At 49.4% G+C, this 25021-nt stretch overlaps 1 protein-coding gene across 3 annotated transcripts in view; it reads right to left on the bottom strand.

Moving 5' to 3' along the window:
• Window positions 1-25021, bottom strand: part of LOC121432450 (protein GREB1) — a 68370-nt gene that overhangs the window by 16086 nt on the left and 27263 nt on the right. Inside the window, exons 10-24 of one of the 3 annotated variants that reach the window (XM_041630441.1) lie at window positions 23171-23521; window positions 21846-21974; window positions 20986-21114; window positions 20066-20179; window positions 18782-18962; window positions 16989-17184; window positions 15680-15816; window positions 13941-14280; window positions 12740-12855; window positions 10847-11043; window positions 9820-9924; window positions 8170-8795; window positions 4353-4455; window positions 2477-2635; window positions 1007-1149 (exon numbers count right to left, since the gene is read on the bottom strand). In XM_041630441.1, the coding sequence (XP_041486375.1) occupies window positions 1007-1149; window positions 2477-2635; window positions 4353-4455; window positions 8170-8795; window positions 9820-9924; window positions 10847-11043; window positions 12740-12855; window positions 13941-14280; window positions 15680-15816; window positions 16989-17184; window positions 18782-18962; window positions 20066-20179; window positions 20986-21114; window positions 21846-21974; window positions 23171-23521 (3026 nt within the window). Of the gene's footprint in view, window positions 1-1006; window positions 1150-2476; window positions 2636-4352; window positions 4456-8169; window positions 8796-9819; window positions 9925-10846; window positions 11044-12739; window positions 12856-13940; window positions 14281-15679; window positions 15817-16988; window positions 17185-18781; window positions 18963-20065; window positions 20264-20985; window positions 21115-21845; window positions 21975-23170; window positions 23522-25021 lie in introns of all 3 variants that reach the window. The other 2 variants (XM_041630440.1, XM_041630439.1) reach the window with 2 other exon arrangements.

The following is a 25021-nucleotide window of genomic DNA, read 5'->3' on the forward strand; positions in this document are numbered from 1 at the left end:
TATTCCTTTCACTGGTTTTGGTTCCTCAGCAAATTCCTACTGACCCTTCAAAAGTCCCTTCTCTACCTGAATTGCAAAGGTCGATTATCCCAGATCTGAAATGCTTGACTCCAAGGATTCTACAGATTTAGGATTCTTTTTTCAGACCTTGTGACATTTCTAAGGACTTTTCTAGCTGGGCATTCACAGTCTCAAATCCCAAAGGCTCTGAAAACTGTGTTGAGCGTCGTGTTAGTGATGACTTCGGATGTCCCAATGAGGGATGCTCAACCGATGCTCATTTGTAAGCTGACAATGACAAGGCTCCTGTGGGAATCCACCAAGAGCCTAGATAGGATGCTTTTCCAGCAGGGGAACCCTGAATGAACTACAGGTGTAGTTTGTAACACAGTGCCCTGATGATCAGCCAGCCTGAGACAGCCAGAGCCATGGCCAGGGAGTTTAATCCATCTCTTCATTCATAACAGGAAGAGCTGGTACATAAGAGAGACATGAGTAAGAGGCTGGCATGCAGTGGGTGCCCAATAATTCAGACTCCTTCCGTATCTATCTGATTTCTGTGCCACAACTATATCATTCTCCTTCCTGCCTCAAGCTGTTCTGAAATCTTGCTCACTTACCTTCCATATCATGAACCCTAAGGATGGAAACAAGGTTTATTTGCATCTGCATTCTCAGGTCCTTCTAGTAAGCGCACAGCGAGTGTCCCTCGCATTGAAGTAACTTTTGAATTCTCTAGAGCCTGAAGATAGGAATGACACCCTTAGTCTTAGCCACTAATATCTAGATGACCACAGGGACTGTTCTGTAGAGTCAACAATACGTCATAACCTATGAGGGCCACCTGGCAGACATGCAACCCATGAAGCAAGGGCTTTTGGAACTCTCTTCTCCTACCCTAGAACATTATCGAGGGGCCACAGGGAAACAGACACATGGGCTGTGATGTGGCACCAGCAGGAGCTGCTGGGAGCAGCCAGAGAGCCAGCCAGTGCCTGAAGCCTACCTGGTAGTGGGGGTGGAAGCCCATGTACTGGTGGCACTGCTCACAGTGGTGATATGTGTTGTATGCTGCATACTTGGATAGTCTCATACGTGCTGTCTGACGCCGCACATACAGGTCCTCCGGCTTCCGGGAAGTCCCTCTGTCTGCAAAGATATTCCACGAGTTAAGCGGCCTCAGCCCAGAGCAAACATCCCACCCAAATGTACCAGCCCTGACCTGAAGATTGTTTCTCGTGTCCCTAGGCCCTGGTCATAGGAGGTCAGCATCTCAATGGGGATTCTAATAGGGGAGAACACGGACTGCATGGCATCATACCTGTGGACCTAAAAACGCTTCATAAACACTTTGAGGGAAGGTTTCCATGACTAGGAAATAAATTAACAGCATGTATGGTACCCAGTTTCTTCAAGGAACCTGGTAGGAGTAAGACTGTAACACTGGTCCTTCATTAGGGCTATCTATGGAAAGGGACCCCCCCCCCCCCCCCGTCAATGAGAGGGAATCAGGCCAGCAAGTACCTTTTATCTCTTTGGAGACAAGGTCTCACTACGTAAGCCAGGCTAACCCCCAACTCTAGATCCTCCTGCCCCAGTCTACAACGTGCTGGGATTACAGATGCACACTACCACACCCGGGTTATAGGTAAACTGTTTGCCCTAACATGACATTTATCAAATTTTCTCAGGCTACACTAATAGTCCCACAGGTCACTGCCAGCAGGGTTGATTGAGGCTGTCCTCACAGACCACAGAAGTCAGCGTCCCTGGGGAGAAAAAAAGAGGCTGAGGACAGAGGAACATATGCACCCATTTGGGGACAAATTCATAAATAGAAATCCTTCCATTAACCAAGCCTTCAACAGAACCTGCCCATAAGTCTATGGGCTTTGTGGTAGTTCTTTCCTTCTACTGGCAATGGGCAGTCTCAGTGCTAAACCAGGTTCTGGCAAATCACTCACTTACTACCAAAGAGCAACCCTAACAGGATGCATCCCAACCCAGCTGACATTTATTAATACATAAGATGCAACTGAGCCTATGTACTTTGAGCAAGAGTGAATTCAGTAAGACATCTTACTTCACTGGCAAAGTCTGCCCTCCCTCATGTACGTGTGTGTGTGAGAGAGAGAGAGAGAGAGAGAGAGAGAGAGAGAGAGAGCGCTATGTATCCACATACCCACAAGGGTACATTTGGAAACTAGAGGTCGACCAGATGTCTTCCTCAAGAGCTTTTTTTTTTTTTTCCATTTTATATTTTGAGATAAGTTCTTGGCTGAATCTGGAGCTCATCGATTGGCTATACTGGCTGGTCAGCAAGCCCCTGAGATCCACCTGTCTCTACGGATTCCCCCACCTACAGATGTGTATTCCTATGCTCATCTTTTTACATGGATGCTGAGGATGTAAGCTCAGGTCTTCATGTGTGGACAGCAAGCATGTTATGGAATGAGCTGTCGCCCCAGTCCCTGACCTTCACTCTTGATGCTCTGGTGATGTGAACAAATCAGACTGGCATCTTCATACTTCGGGTCATGAATGATGTAATCAAAAGGCATCTTCTTGAAGAGCTCTAGGTCTGGCCAGGGGTCAGTGAGCTGGAGGTAATGCCAATCCGATTCCTCTGGGAGGCCTATGGGATTGGTAGAAAAATGGATGCATGAGAAACAGATGTGAGGATGTGCTCTTTAACTGTGCCCAAGGATGGTGCATGGAGCTGAATCACCGTTCATCTATGGCTTCCTGGGGATCCCTACTGTATCTAGAAAGCCGCTGACATAGTCATACTTCAGGATGGCTCAAACAGAACGAGGTCATGCACTGAGATTTGTCCCCACCCAAGTGAACAGCCTTCGCTCTGTGTCCTGTAGACACAGGTCTGCTCTCTGCCCTTGCATACTGGCTTCCAACCCTCCAGAGTCCTAAGCCCTGAGCTCACGCTGCCTTCCAGCAACACCTACTTCATGCACAGCTCCAGCTCCTTGTCCTTGTGGTGCCTGTGTAGGTTTCTTCCTTATTCTATCATCTAAGTCACCCCAGCCATAGTAACTCAGCTGCTGTCGCTTCACACTAAAGAGTACTGCAGAGGTCAGTGACACAGCATAAATCACATCTTATACTTGCCAGCAGCCTCTGACACTAAGCTAGGTATAGCCTTCTGTTGCTCATCAAGTTTCACTGCCTGAACAGCCAGTCAAAAATTCTAGTGCACCCAACTCCAATTGCATGATATATTGATATCATGTATGATGGTCAATATGTGTAATATAGAGAAAGTTATAGATGCTTATTTAAGTCTATATCCTATATCCAGGCAGTGGACATGTATCCAAGGAGGAAGGAGAGCAGAGCTTACTAGAGCTTTAATAGGAATTCCATACCTTGTGATACAGAAGTTATTCCTGCTTTGCAAGAAAAAAATAAAAAACCTGAACCCATAGAATAGTTAGAATTTGGCCTTTCAGATTTGACAAAGTGCATTCAAATCCTGTCTTTATCACTGATCTATCCAAGAAAGCAAGATGACAGAGATTCAAGCTCCTGCTGTGAGGAAACCACAGAAACCACAAGGCCACGGAACAGCAGAGGGCTGGATGGGAGTCTTGGGTTCAAAGCTTCTCTTGATCAAGTTCAGCCTCGGAAAGTGCTCGCAGGAGTTGCTCTGATGCCAGAGTAGGTAGCTGGTGACCTCTGCATGGCAGTCAATTCCCCTTACACAAGGGCACAGATTCACTCACCAGGCCAAGACCATGAACTGCTGGGCAGGATGTGAGGAGGAAACAGAGTAGGCTTTACAGTTAGCACAGGGCATACGCAGAGAGACACATGCCTTACTCCAAACAAATCTATCCAGTAAACAGCAAACCCAGACACCTCCTTCTCCCAGTTGAATATAATTCTTCTCCACCCCCCAGATGCTGTCCTAGGTATTTAGTTGCCTGAGTTGTGGGGGACCTTCCCTGATGAAGAACTCCACATTCTCCAGGCCACAGGCCAATGATGCTCAGTTCCTGTTTTGGTGCTGTCCAGCTGGGCTTCCCACATGAGAGGCTGATATCCCAGCTCACAGGGCTGTACTGAAGATCAAATAGGAATGGTATCTATCACAGTACTTGACGCACAGAAAGTACTCAATAGGCATGAATTGCTTTCGCATTAGCAACTCTATCCCTATGAAGATCTTGGCTGTATAATTGAGGAAAACAGACAACAAGAAAGAAAAGGCCCTTGGGACAAGTCAAACTGTGAACCTGAGAGCCCATCCTGAAAGGGAGAGATAGAGTCACCAGGCCACTGACAAAGGTTGGTGAGTACTTGCCCAAGCCCAGGGCTCACAAAACACAACTCACTGGTATTGATCTCTTCTTCATCGTAAACATCCACTTCTGTCAGTCGAATCAGCATCCTGGATAAGATACTAAGGAACTGCAGGTAGGCGCCCGTCTTCCCTATCTGTGAAGACACTGGAATCAGAGCCCAGGGGCAGGAAGGGTGTGTGTGCTCACACAAACATATACATGAACATACACACACACAAACATACCCACACTCACACAAGCAAGCACAAGCATACAATACATGAATGAATACATACACACACGTGCATGTATATACATGAACATACATGCACAAACATACATACACTCACATGCATGAGCACATACATACACAAATATACACACATATATGAGCATACACACACAAATTTAAAATAGAATTACTGAAAAAGGACCAATGATCCATGAACACATTGCAATGTGTTTATTTTATTAATAATCCAGTACCCTGTTTCTCATCTATTAAATGAGTAAAAGCGCTACGGCTGTAAGATCCAGCTCTGTGTGAGTGCGGACATGTGGGGGCTCTTAGAAAACATTTATGTGTGTTAATGTATGCATGTGTGTGTGTGTGTGTGTGTGTGTGTGTGTGTGCGTGTGTGTATGTAAAGGCGCAGAGGTCAACCTTGGGCGCCATTCTTCATCCCCCACCCACCTTGTTTTTTGATGTAGAGTCTCTTCATTGACCTAGAACTTGCTAATTGAGTGATGCTGGCCCAGGCACCCTCCTGTCTCCATCTCCCCAGTACTGTGATTACAAGTAGGAAACCCCATGCTTGGATTTTTATGTGGGTGCTGGGGCACCGAACTCAGGTCCTTATGCTTGTATGACGATGCCAAGAGATCCACCACTCCAACTGCATTTTTATGATTCTTTTAAATTAGAAAAAGTAATGTATAGTCATTTTCGACAATGAGAGAAAAAATACAGATTGAGAAGAAAGTAGACTGCCACTGATCCTGCCTCCCCGCTAAAGACAGTGTGTTAGGAGCTAGCCTTTCCAAGATCCCTCAAGACATACTCACACATACAATGGTTTCTTTGCTAATTAATATGACATTATGTGGGGGGTCATGTTGATTACAAGTTAGGTTTCTTAAAGAAATCTCATTGGCGAAACAAAGAGACCTCTTAAAATGTTTGTGGCTGAATTCTAGGATACGTTTATCCCCATATGTGTGTAGTCAGCTAAACAGTTAGCCAGGGGACTTTCATTCTGGGTCATTTTCCATCATTATAAACAATACTACCACGAGTGATCTTACATGCATTTTGTGCATTTACATTTCTCAGGATGGATCCCTGGAGATGAGCTTGCTTGTGGGAAGACAGAACATGATACATGATCATGAGACATACAGAGCCGTCACTGTGCTCTCCTGGGAGCAAGGCAATTCTCTAAGCACCTACACCTCTCTCTACACAGGCAAGATCAAATCAGGAGACATTTGAACAAAATGTGGTTCCAGGCACTTGGACCCCGGGTCTCCTCTCAGTCTTTAACCAGTTGTAAAGAACATGCCACCCTCCTCCTCCCATGCCCACCACAGGTGACACCCAGACCCTTGGGGTTCTGTGTGTGAGTGTGTCTGTGTATGTGTGAGTGTGCAAGCGTGCATGAAGACAAGAGGTCAATATTGAGGTCTTCCTCAATTGCCCCCCTGATGTGGGATTTCCCTCTATATGCTGTGATTACCATTAATGAATAAAGAAACTGCTTTGGACCTATAGCAGGGCAGAACTTAGGTAGGCGGGGAAGACAGAACTGAATGCTAGGAGAAAGAAGGACAGAGTCAGAAACACCATGCAGCCGTGCCAGAGACAGACGCTGGAACTTTAACCAGTAAGTCACAGTCACGTGGCGATACACAGATTAATAGAAATGGGTTAAATTAAAATGTAAGAGTTAACCAATAAGAAGCTAGATCTAATGGGCCAAGCAGTGATTTAACTAATACAGTTTCTGTGTGATCATTTAGGGTCTAAGCTAGCCAGGCAGCTGGGAACCAACAAGCGGCCCCTCCTCCAACTCCCCCCCATCTTATTTTTTTTAACACAGTCTCTTACTGAACGGGGAGCTCACTAATGCAGCTCTCCTAGCTGGCCAGTGAGCTCCAGGGAGCCTCCTGTTTGTGTCTCCCTTGCACTGGGATAAGTGTGTAGGCCACACCCAGCTTTTCAGTGGGTGCTGAAGGCATGAACATTGTGTTTACACAGTGAACACCTCACCAACTGACTCATCTCCCAGTTCTGATCCTTGTGGATTTGTCAAGAAAAGTGGTCTAGGCTGGATACATGGTGAGCTGAGAATGAGCGGAATCCAGGAAACAAAGCCCCCTGAGCCCCATTAACTGTCCACCAAAACTCTCCAATGCAAACTGTCACTTCGTTTCCCATTGAAGAAATATTCAAAGACTGTCCACAAGGGTGAAGGTAGGACTCTGCCTGAAATTACAAGACATTCCTATCCAGACGCCATCCCTATACTCCGCACACATAGAAAAGAAAACTAGGAACCTAGCAAGGGATGGAAGACGAAACCACCCTTCACATCCACCTGCCTACGCCGGGTCATCAGAAAGAGTCTTCACTGTGATGGCTAATTTTAGTTGTCAACTTGACACTACACTGGAAAGAGTCTTTTGCTGTTGTTGTTGGAGACAAAGTCTCACTAGGTGGTAGCCCTGATTGTCCTGGAACTCACTATGTAGACCAGGCTGACCTTGAACTCACGAATCAGATCGAGCTACTGCCTCTGCTTCCCAGTGCTGGGATTAAAAGTGTGCGCCATCACACTTGGTTGGGAAGAGAGTCTTAATGAAGGTTGTCTAGATCAGGTTGGCCTGTGTCTGCACCTGTGAGGGATTATCCTATGTATTTCTTTTTTTAAAGTTTTTTGAGACAGAGTTTCCCTGTGTAACAGTCCTAGCTGTCCTAGAACTAGCTCTTGTAGATCAGGCTGGCCTTGAACTCACAGGGATTTGGTGCAGGAGAATTGTCTGTATTCTGTCAATCATGTATTTTAGTAAAACGCTGATTGGCCAGGCAGGAAGTATAGGCAGGTCAACTAGACAGGAAGTAGAAGCGGGGCAATGAGAACAGGAGAATGCTGGAAAAGAGGAAGCCCATTCCTCCCACTCCTGCCCAGACTCTGGAGAAGCAAGATATAATCTGCCTGGCTAAGAAAGGTACCGAGCCATGTGGCTAATGTAGATAAGAACAATGGGTTAATATAAGCTACAAGAGTTAACAAGAAGCCTGAGCTAATGGGCCAATAAGTTTTATAACTTATGGAGGTCGCTGTGTGTTTTTCTCTGGGACTAAATGGCTGAGGGACTGGGAGGGACAGAAACCCCAACGAGCCTGGCCCTCATGTTACAGGGATTCACCTGCCTCTGCCTCCCGAGTACTGGGATTAAAGGTGTGTGCCACCACTGCCCAGCCCTAAGTATGTTATTTGATACTGGAAGGCACAGCCTGAAGAGGGCGTCATGATTCCCTGGGTCTGGGTCCTGAATTGCTGAAGAGTGGCGACATCGAGCCGAGCACTAGGCACGCGTGCACACATGTCTATGCTCGTGACTGTGGGTGGGATAGGATTTGCTGCCTTGACGCTCTTGCCATTTTGACTTCCCTGCTATGATGAACTACAACCTGGAATGCTGAGCAAAACCAAACCCTCTGTCAGGGTATCCTATTGCGCTGACAGAAAGGAAGTGAGGCCACCCATAGAAGGAGCACAAAGTGAACAAGCAGACATTTGGGTAGCAAAACCAAAGGCGACTCTGGAAGCCTGGCCTGTCCAGGGGCAGCAGGCATGGCACTCACCTGAGGTGGCCCACTGAGCAGCAGCCTGCGGGGGTGGAAGCTGTCCACACGGCCCTCAGCTCGGTTGCCATAGTCCATGTGGCTAGGCCTGGGTACTGTCCACTGCCGGTAGTAGAGGGACTGTTCAGTTGACGTCATCATCTTGCTGAGCAGGGGCCGGAAGGAGCTGGTCCACATGACAGAAGGGGAAGGCAGGAGGGAGGCAGACTTGGGCAGGCCGCTGCTGTCTGTGGAGATGAGCATGTCGTACACAAGCTTGGGCAGGAAGACGATGGGTGGCTGCCGGCAGGCCTTGGCCATGGAGCACTGCGAGGCCTGGAGGACTAGTACATTGGCAGTGGGCACGGCACACGTGGACGATGAGCCCGAGGAGGAGGACAGCTGGGAGGATGGGGCGGCTGGCACCTGCAGGCTCCTCTGGCCAGTCCTGAGGCTGGAATCGGGTTGTGGGGCCAGCCCAGGGCTGTGTCTGCTGACAACCGTAGGTCCCTGACTTACTCGGAGCCGTGGTATCTCCCCAGGGGTCCTGCCCTCTTCTGCAGGGCCACAGGGTAGAGGTGACCTGGCAGGCTCTCCCAGTGGAGGTCCTGAGAGCTGAGCCAGGGACTCACCATAGAGCACTGAGCCTGCAAGAGAGGGGAATATGGTCAGACGTGCCCTGGGAACAACCAGGCACAGATTCACAGCTGCTCCTGTACCTGCCCCAGGAATGCTGGGACAGTTTAAGGCAAAGTTGGTAGGCATACATTTGGCCAATCTCTCCTCCACAAACCAGACCTTCCTTCAGTCACAGAGTGCCAGGCTGATGCTAAAAGGGCATGTGTATCTGTGGGGTAGACCACACCCACAGGGCCTGCTCTCACTCCTGGGTTGTAAACCCAATTTCCTGATGGGCCCTGAGCTCTCCACACACGTGACCACAAGCTCAGCGAGGCTGCACAGAATCCCACACAAGCTTGTATTCCCTTGAGCTTCTCAACCTGGACTATTCCCTTCCCAGGAACACAATTTCCACCAAGGTTCTCTGGAACCTTTGGTGAACAACTGTCCTAAATCTATCCTACGTGTGAGACGGGTGAAGGACTTCCAACTCCCAGATTATAATGAATGCCCAGTTTGATGCACACTTTAAGACAGGTAATGCTATTTTCTGGCCATGGGGTCTTGGCAGAGCCCAGAGACCAAGGCCCCCTTGGGGTTGGTGCCCACAGGAGACTTTTTCACAGTCTCTCCTCCTGGGTACAGGCATCATGGGCTCTTGATATTGCTTCTCCCATGAACCCTCCTAGTTTCACTTATCTGGTCAAGACTCCTGCTCTCCTCAGGCAGAGGTCCATGAAGGGTCATCAAAAGTGGCACCACCACATGCCAGGGCACTATGACCTACACTGCAGCCAGGGGTAGACTAGTCCTCTCCTCCCAGTAGCAACAGCTGGACCCGAAAGTCCTATCCTGGCTTCAAGGTCTCAGATGTCAACTTCAGTTCTAGGCTATTCTTGTGGGTCTGTTCTCCATGTCCTGACCAGAAGTCAGGAACAGCATGGCCCTGGGTCCTGACCAGAAGCCCAGGATCAGCACGGCCCTGGATGTTCTTCCCAGTTTCTGAACTGGGAGGCAGCCCCGTGTGTGTTGTCCCAAGTGTGTACTCACCAGATGCTTTGGAAGAGAGGGAGGACGATGCTGAGTCATGGGAGTGGGAGCGCTCCCTCTTCACGGGGCTCCTCTTCTCTGAGGTAGAGCCTGCATCAAAACACCCTGCGGACACAGAGGAATCACCATCCCTGACCTCACAGCCGGCATTCAGAAGTCGTGAAGACATCACGCCTCTTTGCCTGTTTCTTCTCTCGATCCTTCATCCACCTGCTGCCATTTAAGTCCTGTACCTTACACACACACACACACACACACACACACGCACGCACGCACGCACGCACACACACACATGCACACATGCATGCACAGACCTCCCTAGCTAGAATAAGCTCACAAAGTAATTAGGAGACTAGAATGGGGTGGGTCAGGACAGGCCAGTGAGTCTAGCCATACCATAGACAAACAACATTTAATGCCATGGTCAAAGTCATGCTAAAATTAGCTGCCACACAGAAGATCCTGGTGAGCAGGCCTTGCTACCTCACAGGATAAGCTGCAACCAGGCTATGGCACTCTTGCCTTGTGTTACCCAGTCAGTAGACAGAGAAATAAGAGGAATTTACACTTCTCTCTTTACCCTCTGTACCCCCCAATGCACGGCATATATATATTATTAGTTTCTACTTTCCTGTTGTACTATGGACCACAGCCAGACATTGCTCTTATTTGTGTGTCATATTAAAAATATGGCATCAGACTCTTGGAGTCTACAAATGGTGCTGGCCTGGCCTCATAAACTTCACTGATGTTCAGTTTAATACCGGGTGAGCAGATTTCCAACAAAAAGGACCAGGGAGTGAATCTACCTGCACTGAAAACAAAACCATAAACTTGAACCCTAAGACATCACCATTTCCTTCCTATTCTTTAAGAATTCTAGATCTTAGAAGAACCTACAGGAATTCCCGTCTCCCCACACCAGAATGACAGAGAAGGAAAGAAAGGCAGAATCTGAGTGGTTGACGTTTAAAGGATAGTCCAGGAGGGTGAGAGGACAGAACAGAGGTGCGGTCAGCCCCCTCACCTTCCACCCCTGCCTCCTCATCTTCATCCGTACTGCTTAACTTCTCCCCATCACTCTCCAAGACCTCGTTCTTGGCCCCCTTTTCCAAGGAGACATCATTGCTCACAAAGTAGGCAGCTAGGCCCAGTTCCTGTTCCAGGGCTGTCCTCACCAGGCAGGAGGAATTGATTAGACGTAGGTCACAGTATCTCAGAGACCTGGGGAGAACAGAAGGTTTTCATCTGTCGCATGCCTTCCGCCAGGAGGCTCTACTGCTAGCGGACAGAGCCATGGTGCCACACCTGCCTTCCTCGTGAGACCGTAGCCCACGGGCCTCGGATGCATGGAGAACCCCACTGCGAACGCAGAGCACCAAAGTCAGGTTTGTGCTATGTCTCTGAGGGCACCTACCAGGGATCTACTCCCGTGGGGCATGTAATCGGGATACTACACATTTTCAGATTGGGTGAAAGTGAGAGCTGAACTTCAGCATCGCTGTTTCCCAGGGCTGGAAACTGATGAGGTGTGTAGCTTCTTAGAGGCTCTGGGATTTTTTCCCATTTAAAAGATGAGGCTGTGGGGCTGGAGAGATGGCTCAGTGGTTAAGAGCATTGCCTGCTCTTCCAAGGGTCCTGAGTTCAATTCCCAGCAACCACATGGTGGCTCACAACCATCTGTAATGAGGTCTGGTGCCCTCTTCTGGCTTGCAGGAAGAATATTGTATACATAATAAATAAATAATTTAAAATAAAAAAGATGAGGCTGAGCCAGGCAGTGATGGTGTATGCCTTTAATCCCAGTGCTCGGGAAGCAGAGACAGGCGGATCTCTATGTGTTCGAGGACAGCCTGGTCTACAGAGCGAGTTCCAGGACAACCAGGGCTACACAGAGGAAACTGTCTCAGTAAAAAAAAATAAGGCTGAATATTCCTAAGTACCTACAGGTACTGTTGTAGACTGAATTGCTAACTAGATATTCAGTTGAGCGATCCACACTTAATGTGCCCCGTGTTGTGAAGGAAGCTTGGAACATGACAGCAGTGGACTCAGTCACTTCTGTGTAGTCTCGCCTTGTAGGAGGGCAAGTGACTCTCCATCCCAAGTGCCTGTGTGTAGCTAAAGATCCCAGGGAGTCCCTCAATGGACATGTGTCTGTGGTGACTGCAGAAACACACAGGTAGGGAAATGTGGTGGTTTAATACGGCGCCCTGAGGCTCATACACTTAAAGGTTTCTTTCCCAGTGGTGGACTCTTTAGGAAAGATCAGGAGGTGTGGCTCACTGGAGGAGATGTGTCACTGGGGATTGGGCCAGGCTCAGTCTCACTCACTCTCTGCCTCCAACTTACAGATCAGATAAAGCTCTCAGCTACTGCTCAGCGCCATGCCTGCCTGCCTGTTGCCACACTTCCCACATGGCCATCAAGGGTTAGCTCTCTGAAAGTGTAAGCATGCCCCTAATTAAACGCTTTCTTCTATATGTTGCTTTGGTCATAGTGTCTCTTGGCAGCAATAGAACAGTAACTGAGAAAGGTGGCATCTACTCTTTGTAATTAACAACCTACTCCCTCTGAATGGCATCATGAGCCCCTCCTACACCAGATCCCACAATGGTCCAGGTACCAGTGACACTGGCTCCAGCTCTGGTCATCATCCTACATGGCACTGTCTTCTCCAACAGAGACACCTCCCCAGCTGAGTTCATTTCCCCTCAGTCTGAACTGCAGATTTTCCAAACCTCTACCCCCACACAATGGTATCCTCTGAGAAATGGCTAATACTGCTCACACCTCAGATACCTCACACTGGAAAACCAGCCCAAATATAGCATCCATGCCGACTAGGACACCTGGGGCTGGGGTGTCCTCCTCCCCTCCCCATCCCTCAGGACCTCAGGGGCTCTGATTCCCAACTTACCGTGGCAGCGACTCCCCATGAGGGTCCATCCCACTGAAAATGAGGATACAGGGCAAGCCCTCTAACTCCAAGTAGGTCTGGGGCCTCCATTCCGCATCCTCGATCTTCTGCCACATCTGCAGATGGGAGAAGGAAGGCAAGCTGCAGAAGTGAGGCCTGACTCTCAGGGTTGCTACTTCCTGGGGCTGTTACCGAGCTTCAGCGAAGCTCAGGTTTTTCCTGTCTGAGAGGACCCAACGGCACCACACTGTGGATTAAATGCACTAACTGGCGCTAGTGAGACGGCTCAGTTGTAAAAGCCACCGAGTCTTAGGACCTGAGTTCAATCCCCAGAACCCACTCAGTAGAAGGGAAGAAGCAACTCTCAAAAGTTATCTTCTGGCCTCTACATGCATTCCGCGACATGTGTACATGCACATACACAATAAACAGTATAAAAGACATACTAACTAGACATGCAATGTGCAATCCATACTTAACACTGGCCACTTCCTAACCATCCTGGCTCTAGAACATCCTGAGGTCTCTCCACTAGTTGGCGGCCCTCACAACCCATCTTGTAATACAAGGGAAGGATTTTATTCTGCATATAAGCATGTCTTGAGTCATTGTGCCCTCGGCTGTTCTGTTCCTGTCTATCTCCCACAGCAGGGGACGGGTGTGTGAGGATACCCTGTGGCTGATACTCTTGAAGACAGTGGGTGGCTCCAGCTTCCCTGACATCTCTCCCTGGTTTCTTCAGTGATACTATGTCCTTCCTCTAGGCTTTCCACTTATTCTTTCAATCAATTTTCTCTGCCCCTTTTACATTTTCTGTCACCTGTATATCTTAATAAGAGCCTACAAGGGTACTCAGCTTTGAGGGACCTAGATCTATCCCTTCTTTACCACTGGGACAGGAATAGAGGCCTCCAAGTATGGAATACGATGCCTCTCCTAAAAGGGAAAGTAGTTGAGCTGAATTATCAGAGAATAAGCATCAGCTAAAGCAAAGGAAGAGAAAGGTGCCTCAGGAAGAGAAAGAAAGCACATGCTTCCTATCAGAGGACTGGTACTGCAGGCTGTGCTGGGGGACACAGGGACGTAGGAAAGCAGCAGAGGAGGTAGAGGGGTGGGAAGAGCAGGTGCCAAAGGCCTGTTGCCACACCCCCTCTTGCCATCCTTTGGTGGATAACCCTCTGCCCCCGAGCACAACACCTACCTTGAGCTGCTTTACAAAGTGCTTGCCCACAGTGATGCTGGAGCTGGGGTGGCCCAGGATGATCTCAAAGTGTTCCTCCAGAGCCAACCGTGCCCGCACATGGGCCAGCCGCTCATAGGCCACAGCTGCCAGGGGCGAACAGGGAACGCGCAGCAGGACCATGAGCCCGTGGCCACAGGGGCATTGCTTTGGAGAGTTGAGGAGGTTCTGGGTGATCTCCAGCGTCTCCACTGAAGTATGGTTCTTCATCTGCGGGAGGCCGCTCACAGCCATCATGGCGGCCGCATAGTGCTGTACAAGAACAAAGGTCCTGATCACCGCGCTGTGCAGGCGGGGGAACCTACAAGGAACACAAAGAGACCATGCCCATGACCCCAGGACCGGCCATGCTTGCCACCCAAGACACAGGCAACTCCCAAGTTACAGACGTGATGAAAACCTGTAAGGGTTAGCTGCTGGGAACTTCTGAAACCAATACACAAATGCCTTGGTTTTGCCCAGTTGGGAGGGAGACAAAAGCATAGGCTTTTGTAGCTGCTATGACCTGTGCACTTTCCAGTACGAGGCATGAGAGACATGCCTACCTAGTTTGTCATTAGCTCAGGCACTTCAACCCAGAAGCCAGGAGTGATGGTCAATCTTCATTATCAACTCAACAAGATTTAAAGTCACCCCAGAGATACAGCCCTCCATATGTCTATGAGCGTGCTTGTCTATGAGCATGTTTTCACAAAGGTTTAGGTGAGGGAAAAGAGGCATCCTGAATGGGGGTGGCACCAACCCACAGGCTTGAGTTGCAGATTCAGTTAAAAAGGGGAAAGCAGCATTTCCCCCCTCCTCTCTTCCTCCTCCTCCTCCTCCTCCTCCTCCTCCTCCTCCCTCCCTCCCTCCCTCCCTCCCTCTCTCTCTCTCTTCTCTCTCCCTCTCTCTCTCCTCCCCTCCCCCCCCCTCCTCCTCCTCCTCCTCCTCCTCCTCCTTCTCCTCCTCCTCCTCCATCTTCTTCTTCCCCTCTCTCTCTGCTTCTTGACTGTAGCTATGATGGAGCCAGCTCCCTCACACTACCGGGACTTCTCTGCCACAGGGCCTCTCCTTAAACCTAGAACTCCCCGATAGGCCAGATTGGTTAGGCAGCAGATTTCAGTGACGATTTTCTTGTACTTCCCCACACTAGTAGAAGTACAAGGGCACACTGATCTCCCAGGCGTTTTACGTGGGTGCTGGGGATCCAAACTCAGGCCCTTACGTGTGCACCACAAACACTTTCCTTGCTGAAGCTCACACGTGGTTAAAATAGTCACCATCCTTGCAATCCACATGGAAATGCCGCAAATTGTGGCGTATTGTCAAAACCTTTCGAGGGCTTTGCTTTACTTGTGGGCGATGAGGTATGGAGCATGAGATGAACTACCATTCTTCAGCTGTCCAAAAAGCTTAAAGCAAAGACCCAGAAGTCTTTAACTGCTTCTCGGTGACTTAACTGTATCCCAGAATAAAAGTCCAGGTCAACAGGAACGAAACAGACATCGCAGGTGACGTTTACAGTGTTCTCAAGAAGCCGTGTGACAGAAGTGCCACTAACCCAAGGTGCTTCAAATGCAGAAGATGGAGGGACTGAGACACCCAGGGAAGGAGGGAAGTGAATACCCTTCCTGGAGCTCCCTGGAACATTCAAAGACTCCCACTTTCCACTTACACTTGATGCAACCAAGTGTGTCTAGTAACTTTGAGGAGAAACATACCTTTTTCCTAAGGCAGTGACCATGGCCTCAAAGGAGCTGTCATATCGGAGCAAGGGGAGGCTGTGCCCTGACAGGGTGGAGTCAATAAACTCAGAGAGCCCAAAGTATTTCTTATTTTCATGATACAGGTCCACACCCTAAAACACAAGAGCATCGGTCACTCAGATGTCACATTCACAGGGCAGGTTAGGGGTCTCAGGCCAGGCCTCTGGACTGTGTGACTGGCATTTTGAACAGTGTTGATCCTGTGGTTCTGTGGGTGGTACTTTCCAGTCCTCATTCTGGGCCTAGAGCAAAGAACAAAGATGGCGTGTTCCCACTAGTCAAGCTTCCCATTCATTTGGCCCCAAGACCTTCACGGTTGGGGGCGATGAAGGGATAAACTCAAACTCATCAAATGAATCTTAGATCCACATAAAATGATTTCCAAATTAGTGCAGAAACTCCTTCAACCTGAGCTGAGCAAAGCCAGGAGAGGTTGTCCAAAATGTAAAGGTGTGAGCTCTGCTCTCAAATAGTGAAGTGGCTAAACACCAGGGCTAAGGGGAGCATGTCCCGGGGTCACCCCCTCAAGAGTGGTCCTATGCAACTGGCTCACCCTCATCTTCTCATTTTTCCATATGTAAATCAGAACATCCTCTGGTCCTTTTGCATAAATTCATGGCTATAGAGCACTCAGAGTAGGGCCCATGGTAAATACCACAGATATATTGATTCTGATGTCACGGGATGGAAGCCAGACATCCATATTCTTAGAAGCTCCTGGGATGGCTGAAGCATTCTGAAGACATACAGAATGCTAGGGTGCTTATTCCTACCCAGCTGGAACCCAGCCGTGCAGAATTCTCAAATCACCAGATCTGTGGGGGTTCTACTTTCATAAATGAGGACAGGTGGTGGCTGAAACAAATCTCCCGGGGGAGGGGGTGAGTTCGGTCTGAAGATGCTTTGAATGTGGCTGCACACCAAGCCATCCATGGGGAGCCCAAACCTCTACCCATCCCAGGGCTCCATCTTCAGCATCTTCATCTGGTGTCAGGAGGACAATCACTCAGAATGTTTTTCTGAGACCCAGGACTTCAGTTCCCCGGGAAGATATCAAACCAACTATATTGCCTATACATTTAAGATGGGACCACCCAGGGATAGGCTTCCGATATTTTTCCAAAAAGCCAAGAAACCTAACCCCAGGCCAAACCAAACATCCAAGGATCTGGAGCCCACTCATTTCCAGCTGGACAGGACCTTTGACAGCTCAGCATCTCAGAATCTAAGCAGACAGGTTAGACTGCGGCCCAGCATCACTCACGTTACTATAGGAGACGGGCCAGTGGATCTCATTGTAGGGGCTGATGAGGGTGTGCTGGGTCTGTAGTGCGTACGGGAAAGAGGTCACGTGAAGGGTCACGATGTTGGGCGCTTCTTTCACCTCCCTGCAGTTGAGCAATCTGTCCACTAATCCCACAGAGGGGTCACTTTGAGAATAGATGTTATGAACAGCACTGCTGAGAGAGAGAAGAGAAGAGTAACGTTAAACGGAATCACTAACTCTGTATGATGATCTTACAAGGGTAAGGCACCTGATTAAGCATCTAACTTGGTTCCCCAATTTCACCTATAATTGAAGCTTATAGCCCTGTCCATGGCTAGAAAAACAAGAGGCGATAAGAGCTGGGATCTGCCAGGGGCTCAATTAGCGTTCAGTACACACAGGAAAACTATCAGGAAAGAAACTACGGTGGATTCCTTGCGTGACACCGTGTGTCTACTCTAGAACAATGATTCATACCCAATCTTATTCTCAGCCAAAAAACCAAAAAAACTGATGGGGATGTGAATGAGGAAGGAAGGAGACTCGGGGGCCAGATGAGCCTCCTCATGTCCTCCTAACTTGGCAGAGGGTGTTGGCTTGCTTGCCCAGCATACACAGAGCCCTGATTTCAATTCTCAGCACCACATAAAACAGGGTATGGTGGTGCACACTTGGGACCTCAGCACTTGGCAAGTGGAGGTAGGATGATAGGAAATGCAGCATCCTTGGTGATATACTACGTTCAGGGCAGCTTAGGCTACATGAGACCAGGCCTCGCCTCAAATTAAATAATAGTAGTAGTAGTAATAATAATAACAAAACCTACAAGATCAAATGAAGTCCTACTGACTAGAGATGATTCAAAGATAATATAAGGGGAGGGGGAAGGAAATGGGAGGCAGTGGCGGGGAGGAGACAGAAATCTTTAATAAATAAATAAATAATAAAAAAACAAAGATAATATAAAAGAGCAAATTCTACATTTGTTCAGAAGACAACATTAAAGGAATGAGAACCATTCTGGATCTTGGGGTTTTAGCAGCCAGGCCCAGCCCACATTTTCTTTGTAAGATAATGGCTGGCACTCTCCTAAATCTAATCAGTGCTTCATCTTCTAGTTGCCAGGCAGCTACCTGAGACAAAATGAAGAACCAAAAGAAAACGGCTTCTACCATTGCGGGATGCTCCGTTACTCCAAACCCATGTGCAGACTCTATATTTGTAAACCCGTTCTGGTCCTGGCAAGCTTAAACAGCTACAGTCGGTGCCAATCAAAGTCTCGTTCTCTGACCTGGTCCAGGAACAAACTTTCTCACCTCCACCAGAGGCAGCATCTAGCTGGTCAGCTCTAAGGCCAACCTCTGGAGGGATTGCTCCCAGCAATCTCCAAGTGACCAACCTCACACACATCTAGGGTGAGATTCAAAGTCCTGTCCTTCAGGAGGGGCCAACCCAGCCATCACTCATGGTCCTGAGCAGGACAGAGTTCCAGCAGAGAGGGCTTCACCCAACAGCCTCACTCTGTACTCAGGAGTCATGGCTCCAAGCCTGGCTCTCCCACCAACACCTCCAATCTGGCTCCCCACTGCACCCGATGCTCCCCCTTTCTGTGGCACTCAGCCCTCACCTCTTTGAGATTGTACCGAGGGACCTCAGAGATGCCACGCCCTACGATACTGAAAACTGCCCACAGCCTCTGCTCATAAACACCAACTCCCAGGACTTGCTCAAGACTGGCGCCCTCATCCCCAAGGAGAAACAAGTCACCGTCACAGACCAGGAGGCCTGACCTCACTAGATCCCAGTGGGCGTGGTCGTGGATGAGGACAAAGAGCGTGTGTGGGTTCTGGAAGGAGTTTTGCAGAAAGGCCTTAAATCTTGCCTGGGCCTCCGTGTCTAGTTTCAGAACGTGCTGCTCCGCCCTCTGCTTGGTCACAGGCTCTTTTTCCAGGCCCAGCTCCAGCAGAACCCCTGCAACACAGCAGAACACCTCAGGAGCTCCTGGGTTCACTCACCACCAACACAACTTGGGCCAGCCCTGATTGGAGAGAGCAGCAGCAGGAACACATGCAGTGGAGATAACATGGGCCCAGAGAGCTGAGCAAAGGTCTACCTGTGCGTATAGTGTCCCCACATAGGGGTGCCAGCAAGCGAGCACCTAAATCAGCAGCTCTCAAAGAGGCAAGATTAAGAGATGGGAAAGGCCCAAGCTCCTAACAAAACCATCTCAGGTTCAAGTCACAGGCCCGATGTCAGGCCACTGAGGAGGTAAGATACGCTATATGAATGCCCATTAACAGCAGCCAGTCACAGAAAGAGCAAAAGGCCAACTGGTTCTATCTTTAGTCTTGAGAAAAAATCACTGCCTTTGGACATATTTTATGGTCTCTAATAAATGGACGGCAATGATACTTGCTCCATCTACCACACAGCGAAGTATGGCAACAACATTCTTGTGAGTGGTAGTTTGAGTGTAATTGACCCCCAAAAGATAACAGGGAGCAGTACTATTAGGAAGTGCAGCCTTGTTAGAGTAAGTGTGGCCTAGTTAGAGAAAATGTGTCACTGTGGGGGAAAAGTTTTGAGGTCTCCTCTATGCTGAAGCCACACCCAGGGTCTCAACCACTTCCTGTTGCCTGCAGGATCAAGATGTAGCTCCTCCACTCTCAGCTCCTTTCCCCAGCACCATGTCTGCCTGCATGCCGCCATGCTTCCCACCATGATGATAATGGACTAAACCTCTGAAACTGTAGGCCACCCCAATTAAATGTTTTCTTTGTGAGAGTTGCCATGGTCGTGGCATCTCTTCACAGCAACAGAACAGTGACTAAGACAACCAAATGGATAGAGCAATGCTCTTCCCTTGGGCTTCAAAGCTCCGCCCCTGAACCCAAAGCTTTAAAGCTCCTCCCCTCAGCCTCAAAGCTCCTCCCCTGAACCCAAAGCTCCTCCTCCAGGCTTTAAAGATCCTTCCTCAGGCCTCACACCTCCTCCCCCATGCCTCAAAGCTTCACCCCTGGGCCTCAAAGCTCCTCCCTCAGACCTCACACCTCCTCCTTGAAAGGCCCCCCTACCTGAATGCCAGACATGGAACACGGTCTGCTGATAGGTCACTTCTGATGGTGGAATGCAAATGAGAAAGTCCACCTTCTCGAAGGACCCCAAGTCCAGATTTTGGGTGCTGGAATCTGCGATTGAGCATACGTGCGAGAGGAGCTTCTGTGCCACCGCCAGCTGAAAGGGCCGGATGCCCCGTGGCTCCAGACGGTAACCTGCAGCCAGAGCCCCGAGGGATCCCCGATGAGCACAGCAGGCAGCTACCACCCTCAGCTAGAGAGACTCGCAGGAAGGGAGGCCTAGCACACACAGCCATATAGAGAAGAGAGGCACTCATAGTCATCAAGGGCGTGCACGCTCTCTGCCAGACCCTGGAGCAGTCTCACGGGCCTCCTCCTTCCTCAAAAGTCTGAAGCAAGCACTCGGGCAACAAAAGTAGTGGTAAACTCTGCCTGCCGACGCTAGAGTTGGGAAGGGGCACCGTGCTCCATGAGAACCCATTTCAGGAGAGAAATGGTCACAGCTCCTTAAACCCTCCTCTGAATGAGCTACTACAACAGTGCACTGAGAGAAAAGAAATCGGCGTGAAAGGAATGTCAGGAGTGGGCGACCTCACATCAAGTAGGGCTATTTTAAGCCTTCTAGGTGCACCATGGGAACTTTAAAGTCTCACAACTTCCGGACAGATGCTGCAGACTCCAGACCCATCCCTGCAGGTTTTCACCTTAGGTGCTGAACACACCTGAGTCTGACCACCCGCTCTGCGCCTCTCTGTCCGCGCCTGCGCACACTCCAGCCTACACTCACTGCGCACACCCACGCACAGTGGAGCCAGCATTCCCCATGCAGCAGCCACTCCCTCTGTCTCTAGGGTGCCCAATACATCCTCTCCCTCTGCCACTCACTGTGTAGGTCTGTGACCCTCCCCGCCACTCACTTGTGCACACGGGAACCCCACTGGCATCCAGCGCGGCTGTTTTCTTGATAGAGGAAGCAGTGAATGAGGACGAGACATGGCCTTGATTTTCCTGGTGAAATTTGTCCAGCAAAATGTCAATGTCACCCTCTGCCCAAAACAGAGAACAGAAGTGGGTTTTGCATCTCAGAGAAATTCGGCAGACCTCTCTGGACCAGCTACTGTGTCTGGTCTTGGCCTGAAGTAATGTGTGGAGAAGGCGTGGGCTTCTATGCAGAACCGTATCCATGAGGGGGATCCTACCATGGCTTCATGGGTGGTGGGAGAAAACAAAAATAGACTACTTGAGGTCAGAGGCGGAGGGACTTTGTGCCTTTTCAGGCAAAGATTGGTCCCTAGAACTTTTCTGGAGTGCATTAAATGAGTCCTGAGGGACCAGAAGCTGTAGAGAGGAAGGGAATCTGAGTGGCTGAATAGACCACAGAGAGAGGGGAAAAAAGGGTTCTAAACACAGGGAGAGCCGTGTGCTACGGCCCAGTGTAATCCTAGCACCTGAGAAGATGAGGTGGGTGTGCTACACATCTGAGGCCTAGGTCTCAAAAATAAAGATACAGACAGACTGACAACTGACTGACAGACAGAGAGCACAAAACTCTTCTCTGACCCTGGACCTCTACAACCAGAGCAGGAAGACGGACAGACAGCCAAAAAGCTGCAATAGGAAGGAGGCAGGAGCGGCGTCAGTGCACAGGAGTGGGGGCTCCGGCAGAGAGGCTCGGCTGCAGCCCATCCCAGGCATGAGGGCACCCCAGCAATCTCCCTGCCCCACAAATGTGCTTCTTCTCAGTGTGCACACTTGCACCTGCCTCTCATGGGCTTACCTGGGCAGAGGCTGCTAAAGAAGGCTCCCAGGGAGTCCACTTTGCCCGTGACCAGCTCATAGTGGACTTCTCTCTGGTATTCCGCAGGGCTGAGGAGGCTTTCGGAGAGAATCCGGGCTTGGTATTTCCCTGGAAGACAAAAGGTAACCGTCGCTGGGTCCTCAGTATATAATCACTGTGAGTTCTTAGACAACAAGGTTCCTGCCTGACCTACCCCTGCAACATCCTGGCTGAGGGGAATAAAACAAAGGACTGAGATGGTCAAAAGCACTTAGAGAACCCCCCGGGGCCTGCCTCTGCCTGTGCCAGCTGTGGGGCACAGACAAGTCCCCTACCATCCAGACCTACCATCCTCATTGGTCCCCAGTGGCTAACAGCTGTGTTGGCCTCACAGAACACAGGCAACAGTGCCAGACACACACATCCAGAGGAATGGGCTTATTAAAGATGGTGAGACTCAAACTCAGAAAGATAATTAATAATTCATAAAGAACAATAAGTTTAGGTTTAAGTGGCCATTGAGAGGCTGCATAGGAACAAGGTGTGCTTTTAATTAAAAGGCATACAAAAACTTCAGGTTGAAAATATATACCATTTGGGAACCTTAAAGGTTCCCACAAAGGGGCGGCAGAGATAGCTCAATGGTCAAGACCACTGGGTGCTCTTCCAGAGGACCTGGGTTCAATTCCCAGCACCCACATGGCAATGGCTCACAACTGTCTCCAACTCCAGTTCCAGGGGATCTGACATCTCACTCAGACATACATGCAGGCAAAACACCAATGCACATAAAACTAAATAAATTCAATCAAAACAGAAAAAAGCCACCCAGAGCCTGTGTGCTTGGTGCTTACTTTATCAAGGAAACTCCCACCATCATTTCATCCTGAATCTCAGCCACAGGAGCAATGGCCGCACACAGTAGGCATTCCGGGAAATTTTAATACTTTAACCCACAAAGTGGATCATTGTTTCTTATCTCAGTCTGATCCCTAAATAACTGGGAGCCAGAATGGTGGAGATGTGAGAGGATTTCTTAGAGCCAATTTGTATAAACAGGGCAATTCAGACTGCAAAGCTGGGCCCAGTCTCTCCAGAGGCCAAATGGTCATTGCTAACTTAGCTACTGACGGCCGGAATGTCTGTAACTACGCATGTTTCCAGGGATGAGCAGCTGAGACCAAGACTCCCTTCTAAAGCCACCAACATGGGCTAAGGTACTAACTGTCCTGCAATATAAAGCCCCCAAAACAAAAGGGGGACCACCAAGGTGAGAGGCTGGGTAACCTATCCATAGCATGGCTTTCCCATTGGCCAGGACTCACCAGTGACGGCGATGCAGGAGTCGATGGCGGCATTCCTGCAGGCACAGATGATGACCACGTAGTTGGTCTTAGAGAGTTTACCCTCGATGAGCAGCCGGAACATCTCGGAGAGACCCTCGGCCAGGGAGTAAGTGCACTCAATGACATGCACGCTGTCATTGCAAGAGCTGGCAGCCAGTCCTGCCAGCCAGGGCAGCTGTGCAGAAGTCACGGGGACTGCAGTGTTGGGGGCTGGTGGGAAGGGCTGTGGAGGCGCCTGCTGGTACTGCCTGATCTCTGTCAGATGTGATTCACGCCAGGAGCGCAGGAAGATCTGCTCCAGGTCCTCCATCAGTGGCACCTGATCAGCAGCTGCAAGACACGGTGGCAAGAGATGACATCATTGTCTGCTGGTCAGGGGCACGGGCAGCTTGCCACCAATGCCATGGGCAGCTGAGACGACGTGGGCATGCTTAAAATCACACAGCCTGAAATAGTGATTGGAGAACAGAGGAGAACATAAAATGAAGTCAGCCAGCAACCTGCCATCTCGAAAGAACCACAAAGAAAAACAAAATACTCTCTCTCCATCTACCATTAGGATTGTGGGTACTCAACGCGATTCTTTACCATCAACCCTACAATCAGGTTCCCATATCTTATGGTCTCCCTGCACAGCTCTACTGATGGGTGTGTAAATTATTCTCTTGGGGGGTGGCATTTGGTCATCCTGGTTGCTACTGCAGATTTCTGTATTTCTTCAAGGAATTCCTCTGTAGGTACATCTGAAGTGCATGCCTTTAGGTATACTGTGTTACTTCCTAGGCATGCTGGATAGTTTTATTTCAACTTGACACAAGCGAGAGTCCTCTGGGAAGAAGAAACCTCTACTGAGAAAATAGGACCCCCAGACTGGCCCTGACTGCCAGGCAAACGTGCTTGCGATTCCTTGATGGCTAATATGGGAAGACTCTGCCCGTCGTGGGTGGTGTTACCTCTAAGCAAGTGACCCTGGATGGTGCAGGAAAGCCAACTGAGCAAGCCAGTAAGCAGCACTCCTCCATGGCCTTTCCATCAGTTCCTGTCCTGTAACATGAAACTATAAGCTGAAATAAACCCTTTCTTCCCCCATGTTGTTTTGACTGTGGTGTTTATCAGGGGAATTGAAAGCCTGGGCTTGAATTCCCAAAAGTCAGCTTTCCCCCAGTGTGATGGGTGTGACAGTTCTAGCCAGCACTCTTAGCATCAATGGGTACCATCTCTTGTGTACTGAGAAAAATGACGTGTTCCATTGCTCATGTGTCTCTCTTCAGCGACTACTGAGATCGGACATCTTTCAAAAGTCCGTGTATTTTCTTTTGTAAATTATCTGGGTGCTCTAGCTGAACATTGCCTTTGAGGAGCTGGGGGGGGGGGTTCTCAGACGTCCAGCCGGCTTTCCCCAGCTATGGGACCTTCGCTGCCCTGCCCACAGGACAGCTATGAGCATAGCCCAACACGAACGTAAACTTTCTTAAAACACCAAGGTACTTTTGCCGTTTGAAAAACTCTGAATTCACCGTTCTCAAGTATGAATTCTTTAGGTGGCAATGCTGGGTGACAAATGTCAAAAGGTTGGCCAAGCCTATCACAACTCCCCAGTCTGTAAAAGGTAGCTTGCAGCAGCCACTTAGGGCTGTGCCAGAGTGTGATTAGGTGGGCTTAGAGTTTCACTTATTTTTCCACTTATTTCTTGTGTGTGCTGTAGAACATGGGAGCAGGTCAAAATGCAAGAGGCAGGAGTCAGGTCTCTCTTTCAACCATGTAGTTTCCAGGTATCAAACTCATCTTCAGGCTTGAAAGCAAGCACTTTTATCTCCTTGGCCCACCCAT

The sequence above is a fragment of the Microtus oregoni genome, unplaced genomic scaffold (assembly GCF_018167655.1).
Source record: "Microtus oregoni isolate MIOR12 unplaced genomic scaffold, Mior012 000034F_ref0000314, whole genome shotgun sequence".
Lineage (NCBI taxonomy): Eukaryota > Metazoa > Chordata > Mammalia > Rodentia > Cricetidae > Microtus > Microtus oregoni.